The sequence below is a fragment of the Neovison vison genome, chromosome 2 (genome assembly GCF_020171115.1).
Source record: "Neovison vison isolate M4711 chromosome 2, ASM_NN_V1, whole genome shotgun sequence".
NCBI lineage: Eukaryota > Metazoa > Chordata > Mammalia > Carnivora > Mustelidae > Neogale > Neogale vison.
Window position 1 is genome coordinate 75,314,636 of NC_058092.1, and position 17,271 is coordinate 75,331,906.

The 17,271-nt window shown below is 35.1% G+C and overlaps 1 protein-coding gene across 1 annotated transcript in view; it reads left to right on the forward strand.

The window, feature by feature from the left end:
* PKN2 (protein kinase N2) overlaps window positions 1–17,271 on the forward strand; it is a 133,326-nt gene that overhangs the window by 30,183 nt on the left and 85,872 nt on the right. The window contains exon 2 of the mRNA XM_044238639.1: window positions 16,105–16,405. Coding sequence (XP_044094574.1) covers window positions 16,105–16,405 — 301 coding nt within the window. The remainder of the gene's footprint in view (window positions 1–16,104; window positions 16,406–17,271) is intronic.

Below are 17,271 nucleotides of genomic sequence, written 5' to 3' on the forward strand. Positions count from 1 at the left end.
TTTTTTTTTTTTCAAGTGTGACTGATTTTTTTAGTGTGTTGTATCTTTTAATGTTGCAGAACTATTCTAGTAGTTTCTGGTAAATTTCTTGGAATTTTTTTAAGGTAAATAACCCATTTAATCTGCTAATAGGGATAGTTTTGCTTCTTCATTTCCAATCTGTATGCCCTTGTCTTATTGAAATGGTTAGAATGCTATTCTATTCTATTCACTGCTGAGAGTGAATGTCCTTATCTTGATCCTGATCTTAGGGGAAAGCACTTAGTCTTTCAATATTAGTATACTAGCTGTATTTGTAGAATCTCTATCAAGTTTAGAAAGTTCTTCTCTATTCCTAATTAGTTTACCAAGAGTTTTTAATTATGAATGACTGTTGAATTTTGTCAAATACTTTTCTGTATCAGTTGGTATGATTATGTGTGATTTTTCATCTTTATTCTTTTGACGTGGTAGATTATATTGATGGATTTTTGAATATGAACCAGTCTTGCATACATGAAATAAATTCTTACTGGGTTATAATGTATAATTTTCTACATTACTGGATTCAGGTTGCTTTTTTTTTTTTAAGGATTTTTACATCAAAATTCATAGGAGAATTTGGTCTTTGTGTTCCATTGATTTTTTTTTTTTCTGTTATTTTGAATTTCATTGTGGTTTCTGCTCGTATTGTTTCCTTCTTTTACCTGCTTTTGGTTTATTTTGCTCTTTTGCTATTTCTTGAGGTGAGAGTTTAGCTACATTCCACACATTCTGTTACATTGTGTTTTAATTTTTATTCAGTTCTTTGTGTATTTTTATAAGTTTCTTTGGAGGCTTTTTCTTTGAACTATAGGTTATTTAGAAGTGTGGTTTTAGTTTCTGAGTGTTTGGAAATTTTCTTTCTTTCTGTTGTTGACTACCTTGACTCTTTTATGGTTGGAGAGCTTGCTGTTTATGTTTAAATTATTTTTTAAAGATTTTATTTATTTGACAGAGAGCACAAGCAAGGGGAGCAGCAGGCAGAGGGAGGGGGTGAAGCAGGCTCCCCACTGAGCAGGGAGCTTGATGTGGGGCTCAATCCCAAGACCTTGGGATCATGACCTGACCCAAAGGCAGACACTTAATAACTGAGCCACCCAGGCGCCCCTGTTTAAATTCATTTAAATTGATTTAGGTATGTTTTAAGACTTAGTTTCTGGTCTGTCGTGACAAATGTTCCATGAGCACTTGAAAAGACTATGTATTTTGTTCTTGTTAGGTGGAATAGTCTATACATAAAAATTTAAAATTCAAAATTTCTTTTTGATAGTTGTGTTTAGTTCTTCTGTCTTGCTGGTTTTCAATCTTGTAGTTCTGTTTTGCTGAGAGAAGAGTGTTGAAGTCCTCAATTATAATTTTATATTTTTATATTTTTTCCTCTGGCTTCTGCCAGCTTTTATTATATTTTGAATCTCTGTTGTTTCTACATTTAGGATTGTTGTGTTGTCTTGGTGAATAATCATTTAATCATTTTGTAATAAACATATCCTGACCTGATAATTTTCTTTGCTTCGAAGTCTGCTTCTCCTGATATTATTAGCCACTGCTGCTTTTATTTTGATTAATGTTTATATAGCATATCCTTTTTATCCAATCTACTTATGCCATAATAATCAAAGTTAGGGTCTTATAAATAGCCTGTAGCTAGGTCATACTTTTTAGTCCATTATGCCAGTCTCTGTTTTGAATTTTCGTTATTAGACCATTTATACTTATAGTAATTATTGATATGTAAGAGCTCAGGTCTGCTAGATCACTGTTAGTTTTCTGTTTGTTCCTTCTGTTTCTTTCTCCTCTTTCTCTTTTGTTGTCTACCAAACATATTTTGAATTCCATTTTTTTTTTAAGATTTTATTTATTTATTTGACACAGAGACAGCGAGAAAAGGAACACAAGTAGGGAGAGCAAGAGGGCTGAGCTAGGAGCCAGATGCCGGGCTATATCCCAGAGTCCTGGGACCATGACCTGAGGTAAAGGCAGATGCTTAACGGCTGAGCCACCCAGGCGCCCCTAGAATTCCATTTTTATTTTATAATGTTTTTGAGCATATTACCAGGTTTTTTTTGTAGAGTGGTTCCTTTGATTTTTACATTTATGCATGCGTAAATTATTTTAGATACTATTGATATTGACATTTTGCCTCTTTGAGTGAAATTTAGAATCTTACTTCTACTTAGGCCCCTTTGCCCATTTAAAAATTTGTCTTGTTTCTCTCTACACTGAGCACATCAAATGATCGTATAAAAACTCATAAGGAGAATGATAGTCTATTATATTTAGCCCTATTTTTATTTATTTTGTTTTCGTTCTGAAGTTATAAACCTCCCTCAGTTAATCACTTCTTTTTAGTTTGGAGAACTACTTTTAGCTATTCTTTAAGAGTAAGACTGCTGCTGATAATTTCTCTTAGTTTTCTTTGAGAATTTCTTTGTTTCCCTTTAATTTCTGATAAATATTTTCACTGGGTATAAAATTTGAGGTTGACAGTTTACTTTCAGCATTTAAAATGTTATACTGCTTGCTTCTGGCATCCATGGTTTCCATTGAGAAATGCATCATTTCTCCCTAGATGCTTTCACAAATGGTTCTTTGTGTATAGTTTTCATGAATTTGATTTATTGTATCTTGGATTTATTTGAATGTCTTTAGGGTTATCCTTTCTGGAATTTGCTCAGTTTCTTGAATCTGTAAATTTATGCCTTTTGGCAAATTTTAGAAGTTAGTTTTATTTTCTCCCCTCCAGTATTCTTTCGGACACACACTCCTTTTCTCCTTTTGGGGCTCCAGTAACACAAATCTTACATCTTTTGTCCTATATATTTTTGTGCTTTGTTTATTTTTTTCAATCTGTTTCTGTTGTTCAGATTATCTTCAAGTTTAACGAGTCTTTCCTTTGTTATCTTCAATATACTATTGAGCCCATCCAGTGAGCTTTTTAATTATGTTTTTCAGTTTTACAGTTAATTTGATTTTTTTAAAATCTTCTCTTTATTTGCTGAACTTTTCTATTCATATTTTTTTCAATTTTTTTCCGTTTTTTTTAATTGTTGAAACATTTTTAATGATGATTGCTTTGAAATCCTGCCATTTAATTTCAACACGTGATTTATCTTCATTTTGGCATATAGTGACTATCTTTCCCCATTCAGTTTGTCATTTTCCTGGTTCTTCAGTAAATGAGGGTTTGTTTGTTTGTTTGTTTTTCTTTTTATTGTTATCCTGGACATTTTGACTTACGAGACCTTGTATCCTATTTAAATCTTTTTTTTCTTTAGCAAGTCCCTCACTCTGTTTAGGTTTAATACATAGGTTCTGGCCTACTTTTGCAGGATGTAATCCCAATGATCATTTTTTTTCCTGAGCCCTCACAGTATTATTCTGGTTTGCTTTGTGTACTACTGGAAAGCTATTCCAAAAGGTTGAGTTTTATGGTGTAGTCCATTCTCAAAACTTTTTGTATATGAATTCGTCAGCTTGATGTGGGGGTTGGTTCTGCCATGTCATGGTTCTATGTAGAACTTCTTGTGCAGGTTTAATTAATTCTTTTCTCCAGCTCTCTCCTTCCAGGTCTTCTTCCTTTTACTCTACTCTCTTGGAGGTAGTGAGGAGACTGCCTGTTCCTTCTAGATAGGAGTGGAATTCTTGACTTGATTCCTACTTGGTTTTCATTGGCAGTATGCCTTTGGAGGAGGTGATTGCTATCTCAGACTCCCTGCTACTGTTTGATGACGGGGGAAAAGCCCAGAATCCCTTTCATTGTATGCTGACACCATGCAAATGGGAGATGGGAGTTTCATCTTGTTTCATCTTCTGTTACTGAACATGGGGGCAGGTCTCTGCTGAGGTCGCATTGGTGAGGGAAGGGAGCATCATCCCGACTTACCTACTCTTGTTGAGTAAGAGTACACATTCTGTGCTTAATCTCTATTTTGGCAGCCCTAATGGGGAAGGAAATCTACTTACCAGGCGTTTGCTACTTCAGGGTCGAGGAAAGCGGACCACACTCCCTACTTAGTCTCTGTTGGTGTCTTTTCCTGGATGAGTAAGAGGAGCCCCGTCCTGGACCCTGCTGTACCCGTCAGTATACTTACTTCAGCTCTGTGGAAACTGAACTAACCGGAAAGGAAAGCACCACCTCATGGTACTTGGCTTTTGCCATTCTATCTGCTGCTGCCAGTGTAGAAGTCCAGACTCCCAAGACGGAGAGCCATCCATGGTGCTTGGCTGGGATAGGGTGGGTGTTGTCAAAAAGGTTTCTGTCCTGCTGGACTCTCTTTCACATTCTACTAGAGAGGGAGCACACTCTTCATGACTTTTTTTTTTTTCTTTTTTTAAACTTTGGCTTTGAAGGCTCTTTTGTCTGCTACCCAGTATGGAGAAGCTGTGATAAAAAAGAGAGAGAGAGAGAATTTACCACTTTATGTTCCTCAGGACCTGAAGTTTCTGACTGATTTGCCCTTTTTTCAGTCTTATGATTGCTGTTTTATTTCGAGAGTGTTTAGTTATAGTTATCAGGCAGGATTAGAAAGAAATGAACTTGTTCCATCTTGTCCAGAACCAGAAATTTGACAAGTCTGATTTTTTTTTTAGTTTCTCAAGCTGGGACACTTCTTTCTTTTGCTTTATTTGGATAGCTCTTAATCATCTCTTAGGTCTCCAAGTAAAATTTGCTTCTCAGAGAGTCTTAGGGAGACTTTCTTCAATGTTTTAATCAAATTACAGGTGGGCTTTTCATTGTTACCTCATGTTCTTTCATTACAGTTGTCCCAATTTTTAATTGTGGTTTACTTGCTGAATGTTTGTCTTTTCTCTAGATATAAGCTCCTTGATTATAAGGATCCGGTCTTTTTTTAAGAAAAAAATACTTAACATTTTTAGGATAGTTTTAAATTTATGGAAAAATTGAGAAGACAATAGAGAGTTCCCACATACCCCAGACTCATTCCCCGCCCCCCCCTTTTTTTTTAAGATTTTATTTATTGTTTGACAGAAACAGCCAGAGAGGGAACATAAACAGGGGGAGTGGGAGAGGGAGAAGCAGGCTCCCCGATGAACAGGGAGCCCGATGCGGGGCTTGATCCCAGGACCCTGGGATCATGACCTGAGCCGAAGGCAAACGCTTAACAGCTGAGCCACCCAGACGCCCCTCATTTCCCCCTTTTTTAAAACATCATACATAAATATGGTACATTTGTTACAGTTAATGAATTTTCTTAGAAACTAAAGTCTGTACTGTACTCAGATTTCTATAGTTCTCATTTTCCTACTCCAGCATCTCATCGTGGATGCCACATTACATTTGGTTGCCACGTCTCCGTAGGCTCTTCTTGGCTATTTTAGTTTCTCAGACTTCCCTTAAAAATTTTTTTTCTTTTCTTTCAGATCTTAACAGTTTTGAGGAGACTAATCAGATATTTTGTAGATGCCCTTCAATTGGAATTCTGTTTTTTTCCTTATAGACCAGAGTTGTGGGGTTTTGGAAGGTAAACTACAGTGTTAAATTACTGTTATCATCATATTGTATCAAGGGTACATAATACCAACAAGACTTATCACTGTTAATGTTGACCTTGATTATCCAAATGAGGTGGTGTTTGTCAGATTTCTCCTGACTATAAAGTTAGTCTTTTTTTTTTTCTCCTCCTTTCATACTGTACTCTAATTAAAAGAAGTCACTGTGCACAACTGATACAAGGAGTTGGGGGGGTTACGCTCCTCTTCTTTGATGGTAGAATACACACATACACTCTTCCATCATCAGATTTGAGAAAGGGATACAGATTGTTGTAAGAGAAAGTATATTACACATATATATGAAACAACCTCACTGAAGAGTGGTGGGAAAAAGTGCTAACGTAGGTAACTTAAAAATGGAGGGAACCTGCAAGAGCAAGAGGAAGTGCATGTAAGCTCAGTACTATAGCTGAGAAAGTTATTTCCAGGGGGGATATTGGTTAACAGTTATGATCCTACTATACATGTGTATTGGCATTGAATAAGTAAGTGGATGGCCAGGAGTAGGAGCCAAGTTTCTTACTGGAAGGAAGTTTATAGATAAGCAAGTGAAGGAGGTTAGAATAATACATATGGATTATGGATTAGAGTTGGAGATGCCATTATATAGTCATAATACAATATAGATGTCCTTTATTTCTTCACCACTGTGGATCCAATATCCATTACAGCATCTAGCACCCATAATAGGTATTCAGTAAATATTTGTGAGATGAATGAATCTGTTTGTTTGTTATGTTTGGCCAGGATGTGGGACACTATGGTTTGGTTTAGTAAGATGTCCATCCTTAAATCATGGATTGATTTAATTTGCCAATTACAGGATCATGTAAATTGACAGCCTCACTAGAAACACTGGTTTGAGTGATACAAGATCCAGAAACTCAAGGGAGAAGAGTATGCAAAATAAGACCAAAATGAGTAGTAGCTTCCTTTGGAAGAAAAGTAGAAATCTGACCCATTAAGTTCAGTTTTGTGGTATAAAATGCGGTTATTTATATTTGTGGAAGTGTACACAAATACTTATAAGGATATGGATCTTGATATTGGAAAAAAATCATCTACATAGATCTGGAATTTGAGTTATTACTAAATTAGATAAAACTTCATGTTTCAAAGCAGGAAGCTAGATGTATTTTATTATTTGGGACTCTGATTTGTGATAAGAAATCTTTTTTTTTTTTTTAATTATGTTGAGTTAGCCAACCTATAGGAAAATACGTCATTAGTTTTTGATGTAGTGTTCAGTGTTTTTTTTTTATTTTAAAGATTTTATTTATTCATTTGAGACAGAGAGATACAGAGAAAGAGAGCAGGAGTAGTGGGGAGAGGCAGAGGGAGCTAGACGTGGGGCTGGATCCTAGTATCTGGAGATCATGACCTGAGCGGAAGGCAAACACTCAACCATCTGAGCCACCCAGGCGCCCCTGTTCAGTGATTTATTAGTTGCGTGTAACACCCATTGTTCATCACAGCACACGCCCTTTTTAATAAGAGAAATCTTAGGTCAAACTAACTCAAGCAGAAGAGGAATTGATAAGCACTATGACTAAAAAGTTTAGGGGTATGTTTAAACATGATTGGATTTAGATATTCAGCCTGTGTCTTCAGTGATCTTGCTCTCTTTCTCTCAGAGGGTAAGCTTTGTTTTCTGGCTATCTCTGAGAAGAAAAGCATTTATCTTCATCAGTAGCTTTAAATTTTGTTTTTGCAATTGGTGTTCTCCAGTAGTAGGACTTCCTTATCAATTCCCTTGAAAAGGGTATCTGAATGGGCCTACTTCGATCACATGACTAATCCTAAATCTGTCACTGAATAGAAGGGTTGCATACTCTATCCTACATGCAGCTTATGCTTAATTTTGTTAAAGGAATGGTAAGGAAGTAAGACAATTTTGTTTGTTTGTTTGTTTGTTTGTTTTTTTGGAAGTAAGAATTTTTTAAAGCAAGTCAATTTTTAAAAATTAATGACTTTATGTTTTGTTTTATTTTTTTAAAGAAGAGGATTGTTGTCTCTACTTATGTCCTTCTTGCATTGTGTCGGGGCATTAGGTGGAGGAAAAAAGGAAAAAAATTAACATAAAACAGAGTTAGATTGTTAAACTTTTTATCTATTGGGATTAAAATAATAGTGTTAATAATAATATAATTATTGAAGAGACTGCTTAAAGTGATAATTATTTCTTGCCTGGATTACTGCATTGGCCTCAGGACATATCTGTTACAGTGTAACAAACTCCTTTCAAGATTCTGTGGGTATAGTAGGTATGGTTTTTTGTTTGTTTGTTTTTGTTTTGTGTTTTTCCTGTTGGCCTTGCCTGTGCTCACTTACACAGCTGCGTTCAGCTGGTGCCTAAGCTGGACTGGAATGTCCACTGTAGCCTCACTCACATGTCTGGTACTACAGCAGGAGTGCTTTGGTTCTCTTCCACATGGCCTCTCTCCACATGATCATTCTCATCTTCCAGGGCCTCTCTCTCTAACAGAATAGTCTAGACTTCTTTAGATAGTATTTGGGTTTTCAAGAGTGAAACAGAAGCTGTGACTCCTCTTGAAGCTTATCCTTGTGTCTCTTTGCCTATCAGCAGAATATTACTTCGATCACACTGTCAGAGTAAGTCAAAAGGCTATTTTTCAATCAGTGTGAAGGTGGGGGCAACGTGAAAATGTAATGCAGGGAGGCAGGATTCATTTGAGACTACTTTATAGCCATCTACTGTAGCTTCATAAAATGGGTTTCCCTGCTTTTCTCTGCTCCCCCCAAATCTCTTGATATAGGAGGTCATAACATATCACTTATTTTGCTTAAGCCCTACCCTATCTCACTCAGAGAAAAAACCAAAGTCTTTATATTGCCTACAAGGCCCTTTGTCCTTGGTCAGTAGGAATTTATATTATATCGAAAACGAGGAATCTAAGGTAGGCAGTATAGGACTTGTGTAGAGTTTATTAAATCCGTCAGGGCCCTAGGCTCACTCTGTGCTTTGCCATCTTTCATATGTTGGGTTTTGTCCTGTTTGTCCCTTATTTGACACACGATGGCTCCTACGTCTTCAGGCCTTGGATCTGCATTTTAAACAAAAAGAGAGAAATATACACTTTACCCAAATGCTAGACTGGCTTCTCATTAATAAAAAGTGTCATATGGCTACTTGTAGCAGCCAAGAGAGCCTGGTGAAGTGAGAATTTTATCTACTTCCTTGAATCTAGCAGAGTGGGGGTTTTCTCAGTAAGGATAAAGGAAGGATGGGTATTATAAAAGTAGGCATCCAGTACTATCTGCTTCAGTGCTATGTGCCAGAAACTGCACTGTTAATACTTCTCAGTCCTAGGCATAGCTATTATGTGACTTAGAAATAATACAGTCAAGGTAGTTGTAATAATTTCGTTTTCCGTATGAGAAAATTGAAGCTTTAGCATGGTGCAGTGTCAGAATTTATACATAGCCATTTTGACTCTGAATGCTTAGTTCTTACCATTATGCTATATTCTAACAGAGCTTTCTGTTAAACACATATATATACACAATATCACCTACATTTGTATAAAGCTTTGTTGCTTCAGATTATGTTTGATTTTCACGTCTACCTTAATAAATTGAATACCTGAAAGAAAACAGGATTGTGCTCTTTTTCTATTGCCTAACATTCAGTGAACATTTTGAATAAATGAAGTTTAAAAAAAAACCTAGAAGATAGGAAAGCCAAACATCATTTTGCAGATGAGCAAACAGGTACAGAGAGATGGGGATAACATGCTTGAATTGCATAGCTAATGACAGAGAGCTGGTGTTACAACTGGTTTCTTGTTTTCTGGTTGAGAGCATTCTCTCCTTGGTTGGATTAGATGGTGAAATTAGAAGAATTATGTCCTGCCAGTATTCATAATTTAAGGTACATAATATCTATTAATTAATGCAAATCAGATCAAAGTGTAGTTCAAATATAAGGAAGTGGATACTCCTAGGCTCTCCTCTAAGAAGGCAGTACAAAGTAAAAGAACACCAGAGCAGAAGTCAGGAGACCAGTATGGTAAACCCATGCAGGCCACTGATTTTTCTTTGTGACCTTAGGCAAATGGCTTAGCTACTTTGAATCTGTTTTCCTCAAAACTAAAACAAGGGAGTTAGGCTTCTTGATATTTTGAAGTTCCTTCTATCTAAAACATTATATGAGCCATTGTTCCCAGTGAGTTTTTAATGGGTGCTCTAGCATTTCTTGGCATCTAACAGGTCAGAATGTTTTATATGTCTATAGTGCAGAGAAAATAACAGCTTTTTTACTTCTTCTCTGGGAACTTGGCCAGTGAGAAGTAAACATCCTTTCCTATTTCTCCCTAAATGAAGTGTTTGATCATAAGTAACAGACCTTTTTCTGTATTTTCTTCTTTGAATCTGATCCTGTTTTTATTTTATGATTTTTCTTTACTTCTTTGCCAGTTAAAGTGTAATAATTTGAAAATACGAATTTACGTTTTAGTCTACAAACCAGAATTTCATTATTTTATAAGTTAAGAATAGTTATATTTATTAAATACATAATTAACAAGTCTGTGTATTTGAAATATTTGGCTTACACATGATATGGTCTAAATAGAATGGAATGTATAGTCTTACCCTTTGCAGTAGAATTGTATTGACCCAAAATAACCTAGGTAAATAACAAATATATTATAGACTATAAGATACCAGTTCAGGCTTTACATTTGCCAAAACTGAAATACAGTGAAAGTTACTTTGTTTTCTTTTAAATAATGTCTTTCCTGCCTTATTAGGCAACATATGTTCATTACTTTAAAAAAAAATTGAGTAAATTTGGAAAGCTCTGAAGAATAAAATGAAAATTCCTCTAAATTTTCTTACCCAGAAATAATATATTTTTTAAAGATTTTATTTATTTATTTGTCAAAAGCAGGGGAAGCGGCAGGCAAGGGAGAAGCAGACTCCCCGCTGAGCAAGAAGCCCTGTGCAGGACTCCATCCCAGGACCCTGGGATCATGATCTGAGCTGAAGCCAGAGCTTAACTGGCTGAGCCACCCAGGTGTCCTGACCCTAAAGTAATTTTTATTAATATTTTAATTTTTTTTTTGCTAGCCTTCCCCCCCAATTTTTATTTTAAACATAATTTGAAATAAAACTGTGCACATAGTAGCAATATATGAAGCTGTATATACTATGGTGGAATAATAAAGGGTGAAAATAAGAGAATTCTTTTCTTTCTTCTTTTTTTTAAAGATTTTAATTTCTTTGACAGAGAGAGACACGGTGAGAGGGGGAACACAAGGCGGGGGAGTGGGAGAGGGAGAAGCAGTCTCCCCACTCAGCAGGGAGCTTGATGTGGGACTTGATCCCAGGACTCGGGGATCATGACCTGGGCTGAGCTTGATGTGGGACTTGATTCCAGGACTCTGGGATCATGACCTGGGCTGAAGGCAACTTCAGCAACTGAGCCACCCAGGCACCACAGAACTCTTTTATTCATTAGCCTGTTTGAAATCCTTTTGTTGTGACACTTAGTAGCATTCTGAATTTTCTTCTCCCTAAATTGGTTTAAAGCAAGGCTATTTGTAAAATTTATGAGGAAGTCCATGCCTTGTAATAGTGCCTTGCGTATATTATTGATGGTTTTTAAAATTAATGAATCGACTGTTCTATACAATAATAATTTGTAATCATTTCTTAGGTTATATTCCTAGAATCAGGATGACTAGGTAAAAGAAAATGACTATTTTTTAAGTATTGTTACAGATTTCCAGCTTTTCTAAAGACTTGTATTTCACATTTGAATTATTGCAAACAATATGATTAGAAAAATCTTTGTCAGTTTCAGAGGTAACAGTGATGCATTTTCTTCTGCCATAGCACAGTTTAATTTATATTAACAGATAAATAGTGAACAGGAGAATGATGTAAGTATAACATGGACTCCAGGTTAGTTCATCTGTAATTTTCCCCAGAATGTTAATATTTTGAGGCAGATTTAAAAAAAAAAAATTTTTTTTTTTTTTTTTTTTTTTTTGAGAAAGCCTTAGCAATATCTGAAGACCTTAAGATAAAAGCTCAAAATCTTATAGGAAGCTTGATAGTTTTGGGCCTCTGTTGTCACTAAAGAAAAGTCTTCTGTTGCTTGGTCATTCATTTATTGATAAAATACCTTTTCTGTTTATTTCTGTTGTTATTTTCATTTATTTCATTACAATTTGATGTGGCTTTCTGACCCAAGGATTTATACCATTCTTCAGTTCTGGAAAATTCTCATTTATCTTCATGCAGTACTCCTCCCTCATTTTCTTTATTCTCTTATTCTGGAGCTCTTCCTAGATGGATCTTGGATCTTCTCATTTTATCTTCCATGCCTTTTAATTTCTCATATGTCTGTGTGATGAATTCAGAATAATTTCCTCAGTTTTCTACTTGCCAATATACTAATTCATTATCTTGGTCTAATCTACTGTTTAACCTAACCACTGAGTTTTTAATTTATTATGGTCCCTTTGAAATCCACCTAATTTTGGGTTACTTTTTGTTTCTTACTCATTGAGATGTCTATTCCTTCTTTTATTTAGCCATTTAAAACCTACTTTACTAAAAATCATCTTAGTTCTACTATAAATCCTGAGAGTATTAATTTTACTGGTGATTTCCTTTTATTTGAATTTGATCCATTTGATTGAATGACTACATTAAACATATGGATGATATTAACTTTAAAATAGAATTAACCATGAAAGACTTGAAATATTTTTTAAATAAGATTTTGTGATGCTGAATTTAGAAAATGAGATAATTAGGGCATAAGAAAGAAAGACAAGGTAAAATAATGTAAACAGCAAAATGTTAGATTAATTTGACAAGAATGGAGTAGCTAGCATATGATTTCAGTGATGAAAGATATGAAAATTAAAAGGTTTCATTTATAAAATAAAATAATGGACTAATCATTAAGAAAGCGAAACAGAACAACTCTGCCAGGTAGGCCTAAGACTTGTTCTCAAATTGCTAATAGTCTTTGGGGTAGCGAAGAAAGGCATTTAATCTAAATTCTAAGAGGGCATAGACAGGCATGTTCTTTTCTAGGAAGATCAACTTGGAAACGAAGTAAAAGTTAGCAGAGGGGGGACTAGGAAGAAATAGTTGAAGAATAGAAGGAAAGGTAGTGTATCCCAAAGGTCACACGCATCCATTAGTAGCTGAGCCAAGAGACATTGTCTCCAGCAGTAAATTCTGTAGTTTGGTAGGTTTGGGATTTAGGTAGCAAATTGAAAGGAAATGAGAGTTCAAGTAGGCAAAAGACCTCCCAAGGATTCACATCAAATACTGATGCCATTTTCATATAACAGTTTTTTTTTAACAGCCTTTATATTTTAGTACCACAATTCTCAAACTGTACAAGGTTCTCTGGGGTGCCTCAGCAAACTCTCAGGATGTTTCACTGTATTTGAAAATTTCCAGGGAAATACAATGACACTATTTGTTGGGTATCTTGTGAACTAACTAGAGTCAGTTAGGTTTCAATGTTAGATTATTCTACATTCCTTTTGTATGGAGGAACAGAAAATGAAGATGGGAGTGTCCAATCTGATTTCAAAGTTTTAGAAATGGTGAAAGTACCTAACATTTTAAAAGTAACTGTAGTTATTAAATGAATTTTTTAATGTAGCATTTTATTTCTTATTTGTATTATTTCAAGCAGTGACTGAATTGCTATACTTTATAATTATAATTTAATTATATTTTAATAATTTATATTAAGTTATATAATTTTATGTCATTAATTATTGATAATTATATAATTAAATATATTGTGTAATAAATAAATTTATTATAATTTAAATTATAATTTATAATTATAATTAGAAACTTACTATTTAATACAGAATTGTTAGGTATTTCTCTTGGCCTGTAGGGCATATGGAAAAAATTAATGATACACCAAGCTCACCATGAACCAAGAAATTTAGGGAACCTCTAGCTTAGTATATAATATTAAAGCACAAATTTATGAAAGCAGTTCATATTTTCTAAGCCTCTAAGGTAAAAATAAAAATATCTAGAGGAATCCAGTTAGCTTAAACTTTTTCATCTAAGCTTGTTTGCCTCAATCCACTTTACCTGAAACCAGACAGCAGATATTTGGCATTTTATTTTTTGACAGTAGTCATGTGCTATTATTTTTGGTGACCTGCCAAAGGTAGACCCATAAACTTTGGAAACTGAATAAATGGGTGATAGGATTTATAGTCCACTATAAGTAGTGAAAAATCTAGATACTATTTTAGTCCAGGTGGAAGGATTATTATATATCCACATAAATAAGAATCAGAAACTTTTTTTAAGATTTTATTTATTTATCTGACAGACAGAGATTGCAAGTAGGCAGAGAGGCAGGCAGAGAGAGAGAGGGGCAGCAGGCTCCCCACTGAGCAGAGAGCCCGATGTGGGGCTCCATCCCAGGATCCTGAGATCATGAGCTGAGCCGAAGGCAGAGGCTTAAACCACTGAGCCATCCAGGCCCCCAAGGATCAGAAATTTAAGGCCAATTAGGTATAGATCACTTTTCCCAGGGTTTCTTAATCTCTGACCTATGAAACCTGAAAGCTGTATATCACACATGAACTTTTCTTTGTTCTACTGTTTTTGTTGTTGTTGTTGTGTTTTTCTTTTGTTTTTGTTTTTGTTTTTGTTTTTTTTTGTCAGAGTTCCAAAGGGGTTCTTGGCCCTAGAAACATTAAGAATAGATTTATGAACTGCTTCATTTTTCTGTATAGTATGCCCTTCGGCATAGGGTAAATTGATCCAAAGCCAAGGCTAGGTCCCCCATCTTCCCATCTATTAACTAACTATTCTGCAAGGTTTAGAGGTTAAGAATTAGATATAAAAAGTATTTGCAGGCGCCTGGGTGGCTCAGTTGGTTAAGTGACTGCCTTCAGCTCAGGTCATGATCCTGGAGTCCGGGGATTGAGTCCCACATAGAGTCCCACATTGGGCTCCCATCTCCACGGGGAGTCTGCTTCTCCTCTGACCTTCTCCTCGCTCATGCTCTTTCTTGCTGTCTCTCTCTCAAATAAATAAACTATTAGAAAAAAAATATTTGCACCCAAGAATTTTCTTTTAAAGATTTTATTTATTTATTTGACAGAGAGATCACAAGCAGGCAGAGAGGCAGGCAGAGAGAGAGGGGGAAACAGGCTCCCCGCTGAGTGGAGAGCCCATTGTGGGGCTCAATCCCAGGGCCCTGAGATCATGACCTGAGCTGAAGGCAGAGGCTTAACCCACTGAGCCATCCAGGCGCTCCTGTACCCAAGAATTTAAGCAGAACTTATTTATATGGTTATGATGAATTCCTGAAGGAATTAAGGATGATTTTTAACTAATTGGGTCTGTGGTTCAAAAGGTATATAAGGGTGCACAGTGAAATGTCTCTTTTCTAGAACCTTCACAAACTCAATTTCTCTTCCCAGAGGTAAACATTATCTTTTAATTTTTGTGTTTCAGAAATTAAAAATTTTAAAACCAGTAGTATTATAGTAATGGAGTTTAAAATAACAAATGATAAACACATAGCTAGGACATAACTTTGGTTTGTTTTAAATGTAGATTTGATGTGCTTACCAATCTGATTTTTATTTTAAGATGAATAACTGGTACTGTGTATTATCTTAGCTTCTATCAGTAGGACATAATTGAGACATTATTTTTTAGTAATGATGTTTTTGTAGTGAGTCAACGAAGTTTTCAGTTGGGACAGTTAGCCATGAAATTGTGAATATAGTCTTTCCAAATCCTAATGCATTTAATTCATTAACCAAAAAGTGGTCATGGGGATATAACTTTATTTTATTTTTGCCAATATTACTTTTTTAAGAGGATTTTTTTATAGAAGATCAAATAGAATTGTCTATTACCTATGGGCTTTAATAATTTTCACTTATTGAATGACTGTATAGTGGTCCAAAAATTGTACTTGGAGATTCACGTAAAATATTTTGCATTATCACAATACCTCTGAAAGGTGGCACTATTATGTTGATTTTGCAGATGATTAAACTGATTTTATTTATTTATTTGTCAGAGAGAAAGAGGAGCGAGAGTGAGCACAAGCAGACAGAGGTAGGCAGAGGCAGAGGGAGAAGCAGGCTTCCTGCTGAGCAAGGAGCCCGATGTGGGACTCGATCCCAGGATGCTGGGATCATGACCTGAGCCGAAGGCAGCCGCTTAACCAGCTGAGCCACCCAGGCGTCCCTAGGTGGTGGAATCTAACTTGGCTTCATTGGATATCAGAAATTCACTGTCTTTATAGAACACTAAGATGCTTTTGTGTGTAGATGTGTTTACTTTAATATAAATTTGTCAGATAATGCTATTTAGTGAGTAGGCAGAGGTTTTGGACTTAGGATTTGGTATGGTAATAAAAAAGGTAACTAGTCTGTTGCTTATTAAGGAAATAATTTAATGTTCTTAATAAAGAATCACTAAATACATGATTTTGCACTTACACTGCACATGTTACTGAGCACCTAATTTTCCTAAACTACCACATTTGTATGGTTTTTTTTTTTTTTTTTCCTGTAGGGAGATTCCCGAAGTCTTCCATTTTCTGAGAATGTGAGTGCTGTTCAAAAATTAGACTTTTCAGATACTGTGGTGCAGCAGAAATTGGATGATATCAAGGATCGAATCAAGAGAGAAATAAGGAAAGAACTGAAAATCAAAGAAGGAGCTGAAAATCTGAGGAAAGTCACAACAGATAAAAAAAGCTTGGCTTACGTGGACAACATTTTGAAAAAGTCAAATAAAAAACTAGAAGAACTTCATCACAAGCTACAGGAACTAAATGCACATATTGTTGTTTCAGATCCAGAAGATGTTACAGGTATATATGTATTTTATTTGGTATTTATATAATGTATTAAGAATTATTTTTATATAGTGTATTAATAAGAATATTATCTTTGAAATTAGTTAGCTTTATGACATACTGTTTTTGGTTTTTCTGAAAGTACCAGAACTGTTTTTTATCCAGTTGTTAAGGTCTTGTTTCTATTTATTGAGAAATGCAGTTAGTTGATGGTTATGAAAATTAAAACGTTTACTTGGAGATGAGTAACATTGCTGTCTACTCTGTTACCCTCTTTCAGTAAGACATCACTTAGAGTTATTTTCCAAGATTAATGTTTTGTATTGAGTCAACCACATGCTCTTACCTGATTCATCCTTGTGATCAGCAACACGAGTTTGCCAGATGACTTTTTAAAGTTAAAAATGTATTCTGTGACTGAGGGATATTTTTATTCTTTGCCAACGTAATTAATCAAACCTATGACCTTTGTTCTGTGTGCTCTAAGCAACTGAATTAACAACCAAGCCACTAGGCATATAGTTTGAAAAGAAAGAAGAAAAAAAATTTTAAAACCAAACATTACTTTTTTTCTTAAATACAGAAAAGAAAAGAAAAATATAACCCATAAGTCTGACCTAAGATTTGTAAACAATGGAATTAACAAATGTTCATGTTGGAAATTTTTCCGTGGTACAAAAAGTAAAAATAGAAGAACTACCTCTCTTCCCTAGGCTCTCTCCTTAAAGGTAGCATTACTAACTTTTTTGTTGTATATCCTTCCAGAAGAAAAATTTCCACGTTTGTATCAATATTTATCCATTTATATAAGCATTCTTTTCAAACCTTTTACTTAAAAAATCACATAAGACACATTTGTCTAATAGTTTTGTCTTTGCACA